This window comes from Lampris incognitus, chromosome 8 (assembly GCF_029633865.1).
Source record: "Lampris incognitus isolate fLamInc1 chromosome 8, fLamInc1.hap2, whole genome shotgun sequence".
NCBI classification, from domain to species: domain Eukaryota; kingdom Metazoa; phylum Chordata; class Actinopteri; order Lampriformes; family Lampridae; genus Lampris; species Lampris incognitus.
Window position 1 is genome coordinate 50,066,242 of NC_079218.1, and position 17,544 is coordinate 50,083,785.

At 43.8% G+C, this 17,544-nt stretch overlaps 2 protein-coding genes across 3 annotated transcripts; one reads left to right on the forward strand and one right to left on the reverse strand.

Moving 5' to 3' along the window:
• Positions 1 to 1,764: 1,764 nt before the first annotated feature.
• Positions 1,765 to 8,427, reverse strand: shpk (sedoheptulokinase). 2 transcript variants are annotated; one of them, XM_056285086.1, is made up of 7 exons: positions 8,021 to 8,427; positions 7,296 to 7,437; positions 4,644 to 4,815; positions 3,094 to 3,246; positions 2,671 to 2,846; positions 2,377 to 2,577; positions 1,765 to 2,240 (listed from the first exon to the last, which is right to left on the reverse strand). In XM_056285086.1, exons 2-7 carry the CDS (start codon positions 7,327 to 7,329, stop codon positions 1,843 to 1,845), a joined length of 1,134 nt encoding a protein of 377 aa, XP_056141061.1. In that variant the 5' UTR covers positions 7,330 to 7,437; positions 8,021 to 8,427; the 3' UTR covers positions 1,765 to 1,842. The 2 variants fall into 2 exon arrangements, with proteins under 2 accessions (XP_056141061.1, XP_056141060.1); XM_056285085.1 differs by lacking the exon at positions 8,021 to 8,427 and adding an exon at positions 7,569 to 7,922.
• A 6,397-nt stretch (positions 8,428 to 14,824) lies between these two features.
• emc6 (ER membrane protein complex subunit 6) lies at positions 14,825 to 17,514 on the forward strand. Its single transcript, XM_056284527.1, has 2 exons — positions 14,825 to 15,148; positions 16,297 to 17,514. The coding sequence occupies exon 2, from the start codon at positions 16,304 to 16,306 to the stop codon at positions 16,634 to 16,636; it is 333 nt and encodes a 110-aa protein (XP_056140502.1). The 5' UTR covers positions 14,825 to 15,148; positions 16,297 to 16,303; the 3' UTR covers positions 16,637 to 17,514.
• Positions 17,515 to 17,544: the final 30 nt, after the last annotated feature.

The following is a 17,544-nucleotide window of genomic DNA, read 5'->3' on the forward strand; positions in this document are numbered from 1 at the left end:
CTCCCACGGAGCCGGACGTGCCAGCAAGGCCCTCTGGGTTCACCATCACCTCCAGTGGCAGAGTTGTAAAACCCCCAAAGCGGTATGATGTTTAGATACTGAGTGAGCAATGGGGCAGAATAATCCCCACACTCAGTCGAAGGGCTGGGCAGTCTACCCCACCCTTCAGGTTAATTTTTGAATTTTGAAGTGCATGTCCTCATTGTTAGCTGGTTATGCTGTTAATTAGCAAATTGCTAATATGGTATTGCTGTTGCTATGTTTTATAATCTAGCGATGTTATTGTTTCCATTGGAACATACATGTTCTTTAAAAGGAGGGAGATGTGAGGAGAACTACAGCGCCCAGCATGCTGTGTACGTAAGGGGAGGGGCACGCAACCATGTTTTAGGGCGGTTCTGTACTGGGCCACTCTGGGGATGGTCCGGGTCGGGGACTGGAAGCAGATGTCTGAATAAAGCACGTTATTAATCGCGACTCCCTTGCCTGTCGTTTATGCACATGGCAATACCTTTCTCCTGCTGTTTTTTTTTTGTCCTCCTCTCCTTCCCTTCCTCCTCTTTCGCTTCTCTTCGCCAGACAGATAAACCCTTTTAGCTGACATACTGTCGCGATGTACTTGCTTACAGTTATAATGCGCATGAACCTGACCCCAGCTCTGACATAGGCAGCGGAGATGATTAAACCAGTAGCATTAATTTGTCAGTCTGTTAGCATGATATCAAAATATTTCGTTTTTTGGTGATTACTACTGACATATCACACACGCAAAAAGATATATTTATCAACCTGTCATGTTTGACATTTCAAGCCCTCTGATTTACTTGGTTTCCACCAGCACCATCCAGCAACCCCTGCTGATATTTACACATCGTATCATGCTTCGGGAAAGCCAAGATGTTGCCAACAGCACCCTTAAAACAAATGGTTTACATGTACTTTGGTTACACTCCATTGTGTAATCAAACATTTCAGAAAATATGACAATATTTTTGTTTTCTTTTGGATCCCCCCTCCCTTTTCTCCGTATTGTAGTTGGCCAATCACCCCACTGGTCCGAGCCGTCCCGGTCGCTGCTCCACCCCCACTGCCGATCCGGGGAGGCAGGTATAACATAGGCCGTGTTATAGGTTTATAACCCCCTTGAAAGATCTCATTAATATTCATGTCTGTGCTATGATTGGTTGAGTACGACTACTGTCGACATACAGAAGAGACGGAGGAGATAGCTAACGTTAGCCGTTGTCGTGACGCCGGCTAACGTTAGCTGAACGTCGGCGTCAGAAGGGAAGGCAGCATGGGTTGGGGTTGGGGTTAGAGACAGAGAGTCTCTCCGTCTCTTGTGTGTGATGACAGTATTCATGCTCAACCAACCATAGTCATCTTTCAAGGGGGTTATAAACCGATAACGTATAGCTCCGGGCCCGGGGAGGGCTGCAGGCTACCACAGGCCTCCTCCCATACATGTGGAGTTGCCAGCTGCTTCTTTTCACCTGACAGTGAGGAGTTTCCCCAGGGGCACGTAGCGTGTGGGAAGATCATGCTATTCCCCCCTGTTCCCCCTCCCCCTCTGACCGACCAGAGGAGGCGCTAGTGCAGCGACCAGGACACACACCCACATCCAGCTTCCAACCCACAGACACGGCCAATAGGGACACCGGACCAAGCCAGAGGTAACACAGGGATTCGAACCGGAGAGCTCCGTGTCGGTAGGCAACTACCTTGATGCAAAATAAAAATACGACAAGATTACCGGGGCCCAGAGTATTACTTTTATTTAAAAATGCTTTGTGTCATTTACATCATTAACACGCTGGGTGTTTCCCCCATGGATTGAATTTCTTATTCAAGCCTGTCACAAAAGGCCATTGCCACACCGACAGCAGAGTCTACATGTTGTCCGTATTCCACAGGCAGAGGAAATGCCCTCTCTACTTCCTGCCTTAGCACTTTGTTGCGAGAGAGCGCGCTCCCACTGCCTACGATCCTCTTCACCCCCGCCTCCCGCAGAAGGACAGCGGGCATCATGGAGGTAATGTTGTCCAGGACTCCGTGGCACACGGCTCTGGTCACATGGCCCAGAGACAGATTGGCGGTGGAGATGTTGGCCACCTGGCCCAGACAGAGAGGGTTGTGTCTCTCCCCTAAGATGGTAGGACTCACCCTCAGCTCACTGTTTTCCTGGCTCAGTCCGCAATGAATCAGCCTGTCATATATACTTGAATCATCAACCTCCATACCTGTAGAGAACATGGAGGAAAAATTGGGCTCTTTATCTAATAGGTATGTGTCAAAGATCACTGATGTCAGTCTAATGCAATTGAATAAATTAACTTGACTCAAATAAGCAGATAAAAGGTAAAAAAAAGGACATACCAAGCTCTTTCATCCATGCACTAAGCATCCCAACAAAAGTGGCTAGCACATTTCCCCCATTGAGTGATGCTGCCACTGACAAGTAAGAGCCATCAAAGTGGGGAAAGTAAGAGATGGAGGAGGTGGGCTGAGGAACATCTGGAGGCTTAAAGTCAGCTGGCATTGCATAGGTTAGCTGAGCTGAGGTGCTTATGTTGAGAACTAGGAAATCAGAGAGGAAAACCAGTGGTTAGCCAGGGCCCCTTCGACAACACCGACTGAGCAACAGACAGTGAGAGACCCCCGCTTTGTCACCTGCGTCTGTCCGGGCAGCCATGCAGGAGTAGACTGAACACTGGAAATCTCCCAGGGCCGCCCCTACTGGCGTATGAGCAGGGATACCAAGCCATTCAGAGCATGTCTGCCCAGCCAGGCAACCAGGAGCCACGCACTGAGGGAGCAGATGCAAAGGGAAGCCAGCGTCTTTCAAGCTGGAGCATGCACACACAAAGAAACTTGTTAGTTGACACAAAGCAAACAGACATGAGTTTGTGAGTATATACCTAGCCTGGTACCTTGAGAAGTGGATGCATTCTAGCACACAACACACATTGGAAAAATTTGCATTATGCAGTAGTTAGTGCATAGTGTCAGTAATTATGAAAACCCAGACCATGCCAGCTTCAGGGCAGGAGAGAGGAGTTGTTCAAATGGGGAGTTCAGCCTACACATACGTACATGTCCATGTTCCACTGGTTGGTGGTGGTGTTGAAGTAGCCCCAGCTGGCCGCATTCTGAGCAGTCATCACACAGTTGTCCAAACCACACAGCATGGACACCACATAGTCATGTATGGTACCTGCCACCGTGAAGTCTGCAAGGAACTCTGGTCTGCATTGAAATGATACAGGTCCACATTACATGGCAGGTATTTGAATCCCCATTAGGGCTGCACAATTAATCAAATATCAATCGCGATCAAGGTGTTGGCTTCCCACAATAAAATGAACATGATCAACTGCGATTAAAAATGCGTGCTCCGCTGTATATCAAATCAAGCACTTCCTAAACCAACTGCCTGACCAATCACAGCTGGTCCCTTTAAGCGCCAACCCTGCAGCGGCAGCCTGTGCAAAAATGTTCTGGTTGTTGCGGCTGCAGCCCAGAGTAGGCGAGTAAGGGCAAAACAAGCGGAAGGCAAAGAGCTAGTCCCTCGAAACGGATCATCGTCCCTTGTTTGGAAAAATTAAATCTTATCAAGTGAAAATATCTTGTATTTGGTACAATAAGTCCAATACTGAGTAGAATTATCTTGAACTGTCTTATTCCACTGGCAGATAATTTTGGTTATTTCAAGTTTTTTTCTTGATTTGGTCAATTTAATCTTGTTTTAAATAAATGTTAATCTCGTTTTAAGAAAACAAGATTAAATGGACCAAAATCAGGAAAATAAAAAAACTTGAGATAAGCAAAATTATCTGCCAGTGGAATAAGATAATTCAAGATAATTCTACTCAATATTGGACTTATTGTACCAAATACAAGATATTTTCACTTGTTAAGGTTTCATGTTTTGCAGCAGGGCAAGTGACGTCAACCAAGAACAAGCCACATGCAAAGAAAAAATACCACAAACTGCCGAATGATGAAGGCCAAGGAGAATAACGTTGCTAATGTTGGCTGACTGGATCCCCGTTCTTGTCCAACGTCAACTCAGACCTCCGTAACAGCAACCCTGTACAGCGCGTCACCGTATCCATCCGGCTCCCAAAGACAGACTGAAAAACCAATGCAGTCGCACTCCATTTGGCCAAAGACTTGGGTCCAATAAACTTCAAGATAATGGTCAACACCCTGGACAAAAGATATGTGATCCCCTCACGCAATCATTTTCCCAGAGTGGCATTACCTGCGCTGTACGCAAAACATCGAGGGGAAATAGGCAGGGATGTCCCAGCTGTCAAGTACTTTGCGACTACCGCTGACCTATGGTTGAGCAGAACAACGGAGCCCTACTCGAGCCTGACAACCCCATTACATCGACGGTGATTTTAAAACGAATAGCTGACGCTTGCAAATGTCATTTTTTTCCCACATGACCACACAGAATTATTTTAAAAGAAACTATATTTTGCCCCTAAAATCAATGAATAATCATGATAAAGAATCGTGATCTCAACACTGATCAAAATAATCGTGATTATCATTTTGGCCATAATCGTGCAGCCCTAATTCCCATCGCAAATAATTCAATTATATGAAAGTGAGGCAGAAATGTGTGGGCTGACCTGTGTTTCGTATACCAGAAGATTGTGGCACAGCCAAACCCTGTGGCTAAGCTGAGGTGTGAGTCTGGCTTTGGAAGAGAGGACAGGAAGCTATGACTGCAGCGCCCATCCTGCCAGGTGATCAGCTGACTGCTATCTCTGGCAGTGAAGAAATTCTTGGACCACTGACAACCTGGGAGGGCCAAGGGAGAGAAAACTTTCAGTTACTGGCTTCAAAAAATAGTACCTCTAGACTGAGAACAGGAATACCTGGTCAGCTCAGTGCCTGATCTAAACCCAAGTTTAATAAATAAATAAATAAATGGACTGCATTTATACGGCCCTTTTCTAGTCTACTGACCAGTCAAAGTGCTTTACAGTGTACACCTCACGACCCATTCACACGTGGAGGCTGCCATGCAAGGCACCAACCTGCTCATCACTGTTTTTAACTTATATTTACTACATTTTAAACTATATTTACTTCATTTACTCAGTTGTTAACCCATAGATATCAAAGCGCAATGTATATACATCAAAGTAAAATGCATATACAATAAACAATGATACTGCAATGAAATAACAAACACACACACAGACACACGTTTTATACATACATACATATATATATATATATATATATATATACTTCATTAAATGAAACCTTCAACGGTAGGGAAAGTGCTCAACAAACAAAGAGCAGAATAATCCTGTGATTCAAGTCATTTCTAATTAGACAGTACGAGCCTTTTTCATGCCATAAGCAATCATCAGCTGTCACTAAAGCTAAACGGCAAAGAACATAACATATATAACTGTCTCACCGTGCACATAACGTGCACGATGTCCAATGGGGAAGGGGGAGGTGCCAACATTCAAATACATCTAACCGGCCAGTAGGAGGGGGAGGTTGCATACAAAGTTAATGGTATTTGTCTATTGCCATTATCTATATGTAATTACAAAATAGATGCATATAGTATCTGTGTCTGCAACTGCTGGCCAATTCACTCCTGTTATTCAATGTTGACATTTCTGGTTTGCAAATAATGAAATACTTTTCAGTTACACATAGATTGCACAATTCACACACACACACACACACACACACACACACACACACACACATATATATATATAGAGAGAGAGGTAGGAAAAATTGATATTCCGCTCCTCATTAGTTGAGCACTTCTATCAACACCAGTGAAGGTTTCCGAAAACCCCCCCGATATATATATATATAAATCAATAGTTCCTTTTTGAGAGAGGGAGAAAGGGGGGGGGGGTCATGGACTATGTGCAAAATAACGGTGCCATTTCCGGGAAGATTAAGTTTAAGATTAAGTGTCCTTTATTAACCCCCTTGGGGAAATTCAGATACTGCTAATTATCCCATCCTAGTTGTGATCTGTGTAGCTACAAGCAGGCCTAGAAAGTCCTCCAGTCCTCCATCTTAGTGTGGTATGCCAGTTGCACTGTGGCTGATAAGGAAGCTCTGCAGAGTGATTACAAACATAATCAAGGACTCATCTCACCCAGGCCACCACCTTTTCACTCTGCTGCCCTCTGGGCGGCGCTACATGTCTTCCAAGACCCGTATTTCCAGACTTTCAAACAGTTTCTACCCAAGTGCCATTAAAGAACTGAATCCTGTTAACAAACTCGAAGGTGGCAATAGTATCGTGAAACTGTGCAACAACACCTGTACATGTGGCATGTGCAAAACAAATATGCTTACTCGGGTTAGTGTGATACACAGACTATTCATCTAGTGTCATAGATATTACACTTGTTTTTACACTTACACATACATTATATGTTGGTTGTGCTGCAAATGTGTGTCTGTTTGTATTTTGACTATTTGTATATATATATCTACTCATATATTTTCAGAATGTGTGTGTGTGTGGTGTTAGTTAGTGTAGATAGCGGGACCAAAAACTAAAGCACTTATGATCCTAATTCTTTTTGGAGGTGGTAGGTATTGTCTCAGAGAGTACGGGAAAAATCCCAGAAAATTACAATTATGCATAATTATGCATAAATATGCAAAATATGCATTTTTCTAAAAATGGCTAAAAACCACTTTTCTCTGCATTTCAGGTGATTCTGAGCATCTTTGATTTTTTTCACCTATATAAAATTTTTTTCTTGGGACAAATGTTTTGGCATTATGCAAAATATATGCATTTTTGCAAAAATGTACTTATGATCCTAATTTTTTTTGGAGGTGGTAGGTATTGTTCAAGAGAGGACCAGAAAAATAGCAGAAAATTAAAATAATTATTCCTAATTATGCAAAATATGCATTTTCTAAAAATGGCTAAAAACCACTTTTCTCGGCATTTCAGATGATTCTGAACATTTGGGGGGGAGGGAGTTGGAGTGGGGGGAGGGGTTAGGGGCAGGGGGAAGGCGGTTAGCTGGCAGGATGAAGAGGAGGGAGATTTAGACGGGTGGAGAAGCAAACCGCTACATTGTAGCGGGGTTCTTCTAGTATATAGATATATATATTTGTACCACTGGGGAGTTGCACTTAATTTCGTTGTACAGCTGTGCAACGACAAATTGAATGAAACTTTTCTTCTCGTGGTTTGGAAAGAGTGCAGAAGCACCTTTCCTCCGGAAACGGCGCCTTCAACAGAGCGAGAGAAACGGTGTGCGTGCTCCTACCTGTCCCGGCCCTCCAGAACAAGACCCCGTGCATTTGTCCCGACAGCCCAATTCTGCAGACATTCTGCAGCTTGTCCCCGGGCAGAGAGGCGACACAGTCATGGAGACAGCTTATTATGCGCCCCGTGTCCTGCTCTTTGGCCTGTGCGTGTGACAAACAGACGAGACCCGTTAACAGCCTGCAGTCCGCAGGACGAGCTGGATAAGCAGCCCCGGCGGACTTCCCGGCGGACTTCCTAGCGGACTTCCCAGCGGACTTCCCGGCGGACTCACCTGCGAGTCCGCACCGCCAACGATGTCCGCCGCAGTGGGCAACGAGCAGCTTGCGGCGACAGTCTTGGAGCCAGCTTCTAATAACGCAACTTTAACCGAAGTGGTTCCGATGTCTATGCCCAACACGTAGGCTGACATGTTTGCTGGTTAGGGGTCAGATTTGGTCCTATCGGAACTCGGTAGGAAAATGAGAGGCCCGGCCCACTACGGTCACGGTTCCGGCTTTGGAACTCGCGCAAGGCAGACGCAGACGCGAGCGCCCTCTACTGCCGCTATGGCGGTATTGTCCCGTATCGCTGTTTTATTCTACCCGTTATTTAGCATCTGTCGACGTCTTTACCACCACACGTTTTATTGCTAACGCGACGACGCAAGTAGCGGGAAACGTCAAAGCTTTTACAACAACAACAACAACAAAAGGAAAATATAATTGAACGTAATCAAATATTTACCAAAAAGCGTCCCTCCTCAACGTAATACGCGGGTCGGATACGCCGCGTTGGCTTCTATAGACGGTGGGCCGAACGCGATTTTCGTGTTCGAGCTGCTCCATTGATGAGAGTAAACGGTTTGTATGTTTAATACGAAACAATTCTATAAAGTCTATAAGAAAAATGTTGGCAGCTGTGGTTTGATCGTAGCTCACACGTATTTTAACTGTCCGTCTGTTCAGGCAAATCGCGGGACAGCCCCAGTTGACGACCCAATCAGAGTGTAGCGGCGACGTCATCGACGATATCAACCAATCGCGTACGGCTGCACTAGGCCCCGCCCCCTCTACCAAATGTAAACAAAGCGGAGCGGGTCTTCGGACTGTCATGGCGGTATGATGCATTAGCTGGGTTCCGGACGAGTTGGGCTACTTAAAAAAAAGGCCTCGTTGCGGTTGTCAGAGCGAACGACCGAATAAATGTACACGTGTGTAATATAATCTATCCGAACACGTTCCTGTTCATACGACCGGCCAAACAAACTACGTAATCCAACTATGTCATGTTTGCCACCCCATTTGATATCCGATATCGAGCTCCTCTGACGTCCCACGTCTCATTTGCATAAACCCAAACGCGAGCAGGTCTGGGCGCATGCGCAACACGTTGCGCGCATGTAACAAGCTGTACAACCCACACACTTTTCAGTTGCAAGTCGGACAAAATTTGCGCCATCTTCTCTCTGGAGTGGGTGAATCTCAATACAACACAAAGCCAAACTGCGGAAAGAGCTGCAGAAAAATGTGCCCCAAGAGATGGCCATATTCCAGACGTGCCAGCTCTTCTGGGCTACCATAGAGAATACTACTACATGCAGCATGCCAACAAAAGAAATCCTGAAAGAGCCTGCACGCGGAGAGAAAAGACAGCACGGGAGGCTGAGGCCTGTAAAGCAGCTTTAAACTGGTTAAATGTTGTTTTGACCTCATACACGTGTGTGTATAAATGCTAAGAATCCATTTTAAGCTGAATCGCGAAAAACAAAGAAAAACTTCATTGTTTCGGCATTAGTTTCTAAACTACTACTACTACTACTACCACTAGTACTACTACTACTAGTACTACTACTTTGGCTGCTCCGGTTAGGGGTCGCCCAGCGGATCATCCGTTTCTAGTTTCTAAACTACTGTGCGTAAATAGGCCAAAATCCTGTCAAAGCGTTTCATGGCAGGGATGCTGATCTAGGATCAAATTTGTACCTCACACCAACACTCTGTGTGAGCCTATCTATGTTCCCAAGGTCCTATGTTCCCCTAAACACGTTCCATCCATCCATCCATTTCCCAAACCGCTTATCCTGCTTTCAGGGTTGCGGGCATACATGTCCCCTCAACATATAAAGAGGAGTATCCATACCACTGATGTATTAACAAACATGCATAATCTTCATTTGCAAAAAAAACCTTTATTAATATAATTATAAACCTCAAATTAGTTTGTATTGTTCATTGTAATGGACGACAAGCATGTCTCAATAAGAGTATTTATTAGGCTTCAGCAATTTCTATATTATTATAAGCAAAAGCATTTTCTTCAAATGTGTTTTGGAACAAAAATATGAACAATATCATCAAGGCATCAATGGTCATAGATGGTCAGGGTCAGGTCAGGTCAGATCAGGTCAGGTCCAGAACATGTCTGACAGCAGGGCTGAGTATCTGGGGTTACCCGAGGAAGCGGATTAGGAGAGTTGTAAACAAACTATAACTTTAGAAGCTTTACTACTACAATCCATACAGTCATTACATATTTCTCTCTCCATCTAACACCCCACCCCCACCCCATTTTGTGTCCCATTGCAATGTATTAGATGAGGAAACACACACTCACTGTAGAAGTACAAATGACAATACGCCACCGAAGGTTAGGGTTCTCCACTCAACCACAACCGAGGTTCCGGGTCATCTAAGGAAAGCACCACATGCCCTGCCAATTCAGTGCATAATATGCAGATGTGAGAACTCTTTCTCTCAAAGACATAACCGCAAGAGGGTCAAGGAGAATCGCCAGCAATGTGAAACACCGCCAACTGGTAAGCTGCTCGTTGCAGCGGAGGCATGCAAGGATGAAAAGCTGCCACTATAAATACGTGGGATGTATCTTGCTGCCTCAGAAGAAATGCATCATTTCATTCAGATTCTGTACAAAGAAAAAGGTGAACATGACTGCACAGGGAACAGCCAGTTTCAGACTGGATACGGTCATTTCTGCACGACAGTGGCGGAGAGGTTATTCAGGAAACAGAGGGTGCTCACGCTATCAAACTTAAATGCCCTGTTCAAGAAATGATGCAAGATGTCAAATGTTCAAGAGTGGAAAGTGCACAGACAGAAATCTACTGCCTTAAATAAACACATTCAGTGGGCAAACTACCAGGCAGCCATATACAGGAAGTGCCTTCAGAGTCAGCCAGACATACCCCCGCCAATGGACCATGGTTGGAAGACTGAGGGAGACTTCCCCCAGCCCCGGTCGGCATCTTGGAGCTTGTGTACTGCTCCTGTAAAAAAACACAATGTGTGAAGGGGAGAAGCACATGGCAGAATGAACAAGCTACCATGTAGACACATGTGTCTTTGTTTGGACTGTGAGTTGTTTGTTTGTTTCTTTAGCAAACTAAAAAGAAGCAAACGGTCTTAAGAATGGAAATCACATTATGAAAGAAGAATAAATGACCATCACCACTGCAAACAAGAAAGGGCCCAGACTCAGAGTTGATCCATTCTGAGCCCTTTCCTGTTTGCACTGGTGATGGACAAGTTGACAGAGGAGATCAGGCAGGAGTCTCCGTGGACTATGATGTTAGTGGATGACATTGTGATCTGTAGTGAGAGTAAGGAGCAGGTTGAGGAGAGCCTGGAGAGGTGGAGGTATGCACCGGAGAGATGAGGAATGAAAGTCAGTAGGAGGAAGACAGAATACATATTTGTGAACAAGAGGGAGGACAGTGGAATGGTGAGGATGCAAGAAGTAGAGGTGGTGAAGGTGTATGAGTTTAAATACTTGGGGTCAACTGTCCAAAGTAACGGGGAGTGCAGAAGAGAGGTGAAGAAGAGAGTGCAGGCAGGGTGGAGTGGGTGGAGAAGAGTGTCAGGAGTTATTTGCAACAGAAGGGTACCAGCAAGAGTTAAAGGGAACGTTGACAAGATGGTAGTGAGACCAGCTATGTTGTATGGCTTAGAGACGGTGGTACTGATGAAATGACAGGAGGTGGAGCTGGAGGTGGCAGAGCTGAAGATGCTAATTTTTTCGTTGGGAGGACAGGTGCTGCTGCTGCTATACAACAGGATGGGTTCAATGCCGAGAACACATTCATTGTAAGAATACAATGACAAAATATAGTGGCTTTCTTTTCAAGAATGATGGGAATGGTTCAATAGTGGAGGATATGATGGGCTCCTTGGGACTGGGGTGTTTAAATGATGGAAATTTGACAAGGCTTGACTGCAGTACAGGCAGTGAGTCAAGTAAAGACTAGACCTTAGTATCCCAGTACTTAGCAGGTGTTTGTTTGTGGGAGGTAATGAATCATTCAACTGCTGGAAGTGATCATTGTCCCATTTTATGTAAAGGAGGATACATCAGAAAGGTGGATACTTGGAAAGGCTTAGTGGGATAAATTTGGAGAGACAAGTGATAAAAGTTTTGAAAATATAGAGAAACGCATATAGAAACATTTAATGGATGTGTAAGAGATGCTATATTTGGGGCTTCTAATCAGACGATTGTAAGGAAAGCTGGTATGAAAAGGCGGACCTTAGTTCCGTGGTGGAAGATGAGTGTAGTGAGGTAAGAAAGAAATGCAATAAGGCTTTTAAGGTATTAAAAAACATTTCCAACATGTCACACAGTATAAAAGAATGCAAGCAGTGCTTCGAAAGACTGTTAAAGAATCTAAAAGGGAAGTGTTGGAGATCATTTTGTGAATCTACAGGGTGAAGCACTCCACCTAACCAAGTTTGGGGGATGATAAAGACAATGAGTGATGAAATGTTTCTGTCAATAAACGTTGAGTCCAGATGAACTGATTCAACTTTCTGTGATTGCCTTACATGGATTATTGAGCAAGCATAAAGACATCACAGAAAGACTAACATATTATTTGCAAGTGAGGGATCTTCAGTCATCACATCAAAGTGGATTAGAAAAGGAAGGGGAACAACAGATAATAAATAATTAAACAAATAATAATAATAATAATTGAATTTATATAGCACAATAATAATAATTACATTTATATAGCATAATAATAATAATAAAATTTATATAGCATAATAATAATAATAATAATAATAATAATTAAATTTATATTGCGCTTTTCTAGACTGCCACATTCACTTCACATTGATTCACTTCAGATTTTAGGGGGTAACTCACTTCAACCACCACCAATGTATCACATTAATATGCTAAGAATGAGAGATGAGGAAGGCACAAGTAAGGAGGTAGTGTTCATAATATATTTTTTTATGTGAAGAAAGCTTGTGATTTGTTGTGAGTAGAAAGGTTATTAATTAAAACTGAAAGATTAGGAATATCAGTTAAATATTCAGATGGGTGAAGGGATTTTTGTATGGACGCTCTATAGAGATGGGAGTTGGAAGAACTTTTTCAGCAAGCTATTTGGTTGATAATGGAATACCACAAGGTAGTGTTATAAGTCCTTTGTTGTTTTAAACAATGATTGACCGTGTGTATGATAATATTGGGCAAGGCATGGGGAGATCTTGGTTCGCAGATTATCGGGCCCTGTGTAAAAGAGGTACGAGTGTTGAGTGTTGTGAAACACTTGCGGGGAACAATTAAACGAGTGGAGCGGTGATCTTTGGACTGGGGATTTTAATTTTCGGTTGAAAAAAAAAACAACCCGCTATCATTTACAAGGGAGAAAACTGGAGCAGAGGTCAAACTGTATTTATATGGCAAGGAGCTGAAAAGGATAGGATCAGTCAAATGTTTAGGTATGTGCTTTGATGCTAGGCTCACTTGGAAAATGCATATCGATAAAATGTAAATAAGTTTTAAAAAAGGTTTTAAATTTGATGACACGTTTGGTGGGAACACAACAGAGTGGGAGCTGATAGGTCTACTTTGAAAGCTATATGTAGTATATAATGAATAGAATTTAAGAAATGTCAGTATTAGCTATTTATTCATGTTAATTTGGTTCCTTTTACTACTCGACTATGCTACTGTGTTTATCGTTTTGATTATATGTCTTTATTTGGTAGAAGTATTAAAGTAGCGCTTCAGTTCACACTCCAGATTTGTTGGTGGCGGTAATGCGCCCAAAAGCTGTTTGCCAACTTCCAATGAAGTTATCAGAAGAAGAAAAAGAAGAAGACGAAGCAGACGAAGAAGAGGAAGGCGACGAAGAAGACGAAAAAGAAGAAGATGAAGAAAATTTATTATTATTATTGTTGTTGTTGTTGTTGTTGTTCCACAATGCATTTTGTAACAACATGGCTTACTTTGCTTTAGGAGTGTCATCTATAAGGTGGCTCTATGAGCGTTTGGGAAATGACGCTGGAGACGGGGAGCGAAATTAGAAACGAGAGGGTTTGAAAATCAGAAAGGAGGAGGAATACATGGAATTGCTCAAGAGATGCCGGGCAGGCATTGGGAACAGAGGAGCCGTATCTTGTTGGGATGATCGCATGTGGGTTTTCAAAAACCCACATGAGGTTAGAAAGTTAGTGGGGGGGGGGGCTTGGATCGATCAGGATAACTAGAGGTGGGATGGTTATCATTGACTGTCAGTCAAAGCGTCAGAGAGATAGAGCCCTTAAAACCAAGTTATTCAGAAGGTCTCTGTGTGACTTGCTTCCCACTCGGATTAAAAACCAAGAAGGGAGAGATGGATGGTGTGCCACTGTCAGTAGACGTTTCAGGATGTTGCATGTGTGTGTGTGAGACAAGAAGAATGGCTAGATTACGAGGAGGGGAGAAGGAGGACTGTAAATCTGTGTGTTTGATTTTTGACGGAGCTTGGCCAGAAAGAGTGTACCGTGATTATGTGAGTTACAGTGTGAAGCCATATGAGGGAGTTCCTCTTGCTGGCAAGAATACGGACATGCTGCTGCAGTATGTGGTGGAGTCAGGATGCTTGAGATGTGGGGAGGACAGCTGCACAGTGGGAAATTGTAAAGTTGAGAGAGTGCAAGCAACGTGCATGCACTGCGAGGAAAATCATGATATGGGGTCAACACAGTGTCCAAAAAGAATTAAGGGAGGGAACGTGTGTAAGGTGAGAGCAGAAAAGGGGTCGTCATATGCTGAGGCTGCAAAAAGAATGGAGAGAAACAAGTCCAGTCGATTTTATTTGTGTAGCCCAATATCACAAATTATAACAGGAGACTGATGTGAGACAAGAACCTAAGAGGAACAACTGGTCGAGAAAGACTGCTGAGTCGTACTTTTGTGAGGACCAGAATAAGTTTTTTTTTTGGCAGTGGTAATCAACTACTGCTGAAGTAGAAAAAAATCGGAGAGAATCGACATGATTTTCGATGCAGCCAGGTAGCAGCTTCTGGAGGTGTGCAGCAGCTGCTGAGAGAGACTTTTAGTCCCTCTCAGCAACCTAATAACTAGTTTAATTGAAGACCTACACAAATAAAATTGACTTGAAATGAGTTTATTCTTTATTTTTTTGTTTGTTTATTTTTGTTTTAATAACTACGTTGTGGTACACGCACCGTTCCAGTTGGTGGCGGTAGTGTGCCAACTGGTTTGCCGGTCGCCAATAAAGCTAAAACAGAAGAAGAGCGTCGCCTAAGCTCCGATTGAAGTAGTTTTGTGTATGTGTGTGGTTTTACACTCCGCGGAGATAACTGCTTATTTGAATTGTTGAGGAGTATGTTCCCGTCAGAGTGATTTCGGTGTCCACGAATCACTGCGTAGTCTTATATTCTCAACAGGCGAGACGCTACAACAGGCTAACATTGACAAGGAGGTTAGCATCTCGGAGAGAAGAAGAAGCGCGTTAGCATCAAGCTAATAGCAACGCGTTCGCGTTACGTGAGGTGTGATCGGCTTCGTTCGACGCACGAGTTGCAGCGAAACCAGCTAGCGGCGGTGCTAAACTCGCAGGTACCCGCGTTGCCAGCTCATCTGCCCACAGCCGCACGTTTTCTTATGTCTGCTCCTGCGGCGGGGCATCGTTCTTGGGGTTAGCTCACGTTGCTAGTTTGTGTCGTAAATGTGCTAGTTTGTGTCGTAAATGTGCTATTAGTTTGTGTCGTAAATGTGCCATTTGTGTCGTAAATGTGCTATTAGTTTGTGTCGTAAATGTGCTATTAGTTTGTGTTGTAAATGTGCTATTTGTGTCGTAAATGTGCTATTAGTTTGTGTCGTAAATGTGCTATTTGAACGCTCTAGTTTGACCCAATCCGTCGTCTTCTTCTGCGATTCTGTGTGATGCGATTGTGTCAAAACCCCAACCTATCCATAGATCTTGCAGTTGTGGTATACCAGTGTTTCTCAACCGGGGGTCCGCGGACCCCTAGTGGTCCGTGGTGTAATTGCAAGGGGTCCGTGAAAATAAAATATCTTTAAAAAAAAGATCCTATGACATTTATAGAAATAGGATTATTTTACTCAAATGTGACTGAGACCTTTATCTACCTAAACTATAAAGGGTAACAGGACTTTTTTCTCTAATTACATCTGTTTTACAAGTGTAATTTATTGTATTTTAATAAGAGATCTCGCTCCCGTTTGCATTGTTAAAAGTTACTGCATAAAAATTCTGTTGTTACATATATCTGAAAGTTACTGAATACATATTCTGTTTTGTTACATATATCTGAAAGTTACTGAATACATATATCTGAAAGTTACTGAATACATATTCTGTTTTGTTAACTATATCTGAAAGTTACTGCATAAGAATTCTGTTTTGTTACATATATCTGAAAGTCACTGCATAAGAATTCTGTTTTGTTAACTATATCTAAGTTACAACTGAAAGCTCTTATTTTTGCCCCAAAGAGTGAATAAATGCTATAATGCAATTTAAAATGCAGTTTCTACTGTTTCTATCAAATTGCAACCCCCCTCCCCCAAGATCAGGTGGAGGGGTCCTCAGGGTAGATCAAAAATACGCAGGGGGTCCAGGACCCCAAAAAGGTTGAGAACCACTGCAGTATACGATGGTCCACATCTGCTAAACTGGTTTCCGTCCTACTGTAAAGTCACGACTGATTTTTTGGCTCTTGTCTCATGGTGCGGGTTGACAGGGTGGACATGGCGTCGGTCGGAGCCAAGCGCGAGGGGCCGCAGTTCATCAGTGAAGTGGCGGTGAGGGGCAACGCCGCCGTGCTGGACTACTGCCGCACGTCCGTGTCTGCGCTGTCGGGGGCCACGGCCGGCATCCTCGGCCTCACCGGACTGTACGGCTTCGTCTTTTACTTCCTTGCCTCGTTTCTCCTCTCCCTCCTGCTCATCCTCAAGGCCGGGCGTCGGTGGAACAAGTGCTTCAAATCCCGACGGCTGCTTTTCACCGGGGGCCTCGTAGGGGGCCTCTTCACGTATGTCCTGTTCTGGACTTTCCTCTATGGCATGGTGCACGTGTACTAAGGTGATTGGCAGGGAATTAGCCGGTTTATCCTCAGTCTATGCCAAGCCAATGAACAGCGTTGCCAGCCCTGCTGTTTTCTTTTAGTCAGGCAGATATTGAAGGTTATTCCGTTCTTCCATATGAACTCCGATACCGTCGACCGGGTGGGTGTCAGCAATTACTGTATACAAACAAATGGGTCGTTCTGTTGTCACCCTGCTCTGAATTTTAACAGCTCATATGCCTTTAATTTAATGTACTATAACTGTTAGTTTTGTGCACAATATTAATTCATTACTGGACGAGTTGATGGTGAAGTTAGGCTCTGGAGAAACGCATCAAAACAGGTTGCAACCTACTAAGGTGTAAACACGAAATAGGATGTTTTCAGCAGTAGTGATTTTTGTCCCCCCCCTTCTCGTATCGCGTTTAACGTTGTTTCTAATCATTGCCTCCACACCACCCGTTTGTGTGCTTAGCTGCCCTGTATCAGTTTTATAGAACCAATATAGCGATGATGCTGTGTCCAACAAAAGACTGTTTAATAAACACCAAAAGGACAAACAAGAGAGGAGAGGATTTAACTGTTCCGCTCCTCTTCATCAGTATTCCATCTCAACATGGCTTACAGGAACTTGTTTGCTCACGTGTGGCGAGCTGACTTGTAATAGATTACAACTGTGTATGCGTGCCACGGTTCATATGATATAAGATGTGGTGAGTGATCAGTTTTAGAAACGGCATGGCTCCAGCAAGATGAGACTAGAGTGACCCCGGCCAGCACAACATGGACGGGGCTCAGCGGGACCGTCACACATGCATATGTAAATACCTGTCACATCCCAGTCTGAGCGTGAATAAACTGCAGTACTATCAATAAATAAGACCTGGCACACAATTTATTGCATCATGTTTCCTTGCACAGTGC

Bases quoted from the DNA above. Each gene is read 5' to 3' on its own strand.
- shpk (XM_056285085.1), bottom strand. From the start codon at position 7,706: ATGTCAGCCTACGTGTTGGGCATAGACATCGGAACCACTTCGGTTAAA. The intron at 3,247-4,643 runs GTCAGCCCACAC...ATTTCAATGCAG, and splicing joins TTCTGGTATACGAAACACAG to ACCAGAGTTCCTTGCAGACT. The intron at 2,241-2,376 runs GTATGTCCTTTT...TGTTCTCTACAG, and splicing joins TGCATGGATGAAAGAGCTTG to GTATGGAGGTTGATGATTCA.
- emc6 (XM_056284527.1), top strand. From the start codon at position 16,304: ATGGCGTCGGTCGGAGCCAAGCGCGAGGGGCCGCAGTTCATCAGTGAA.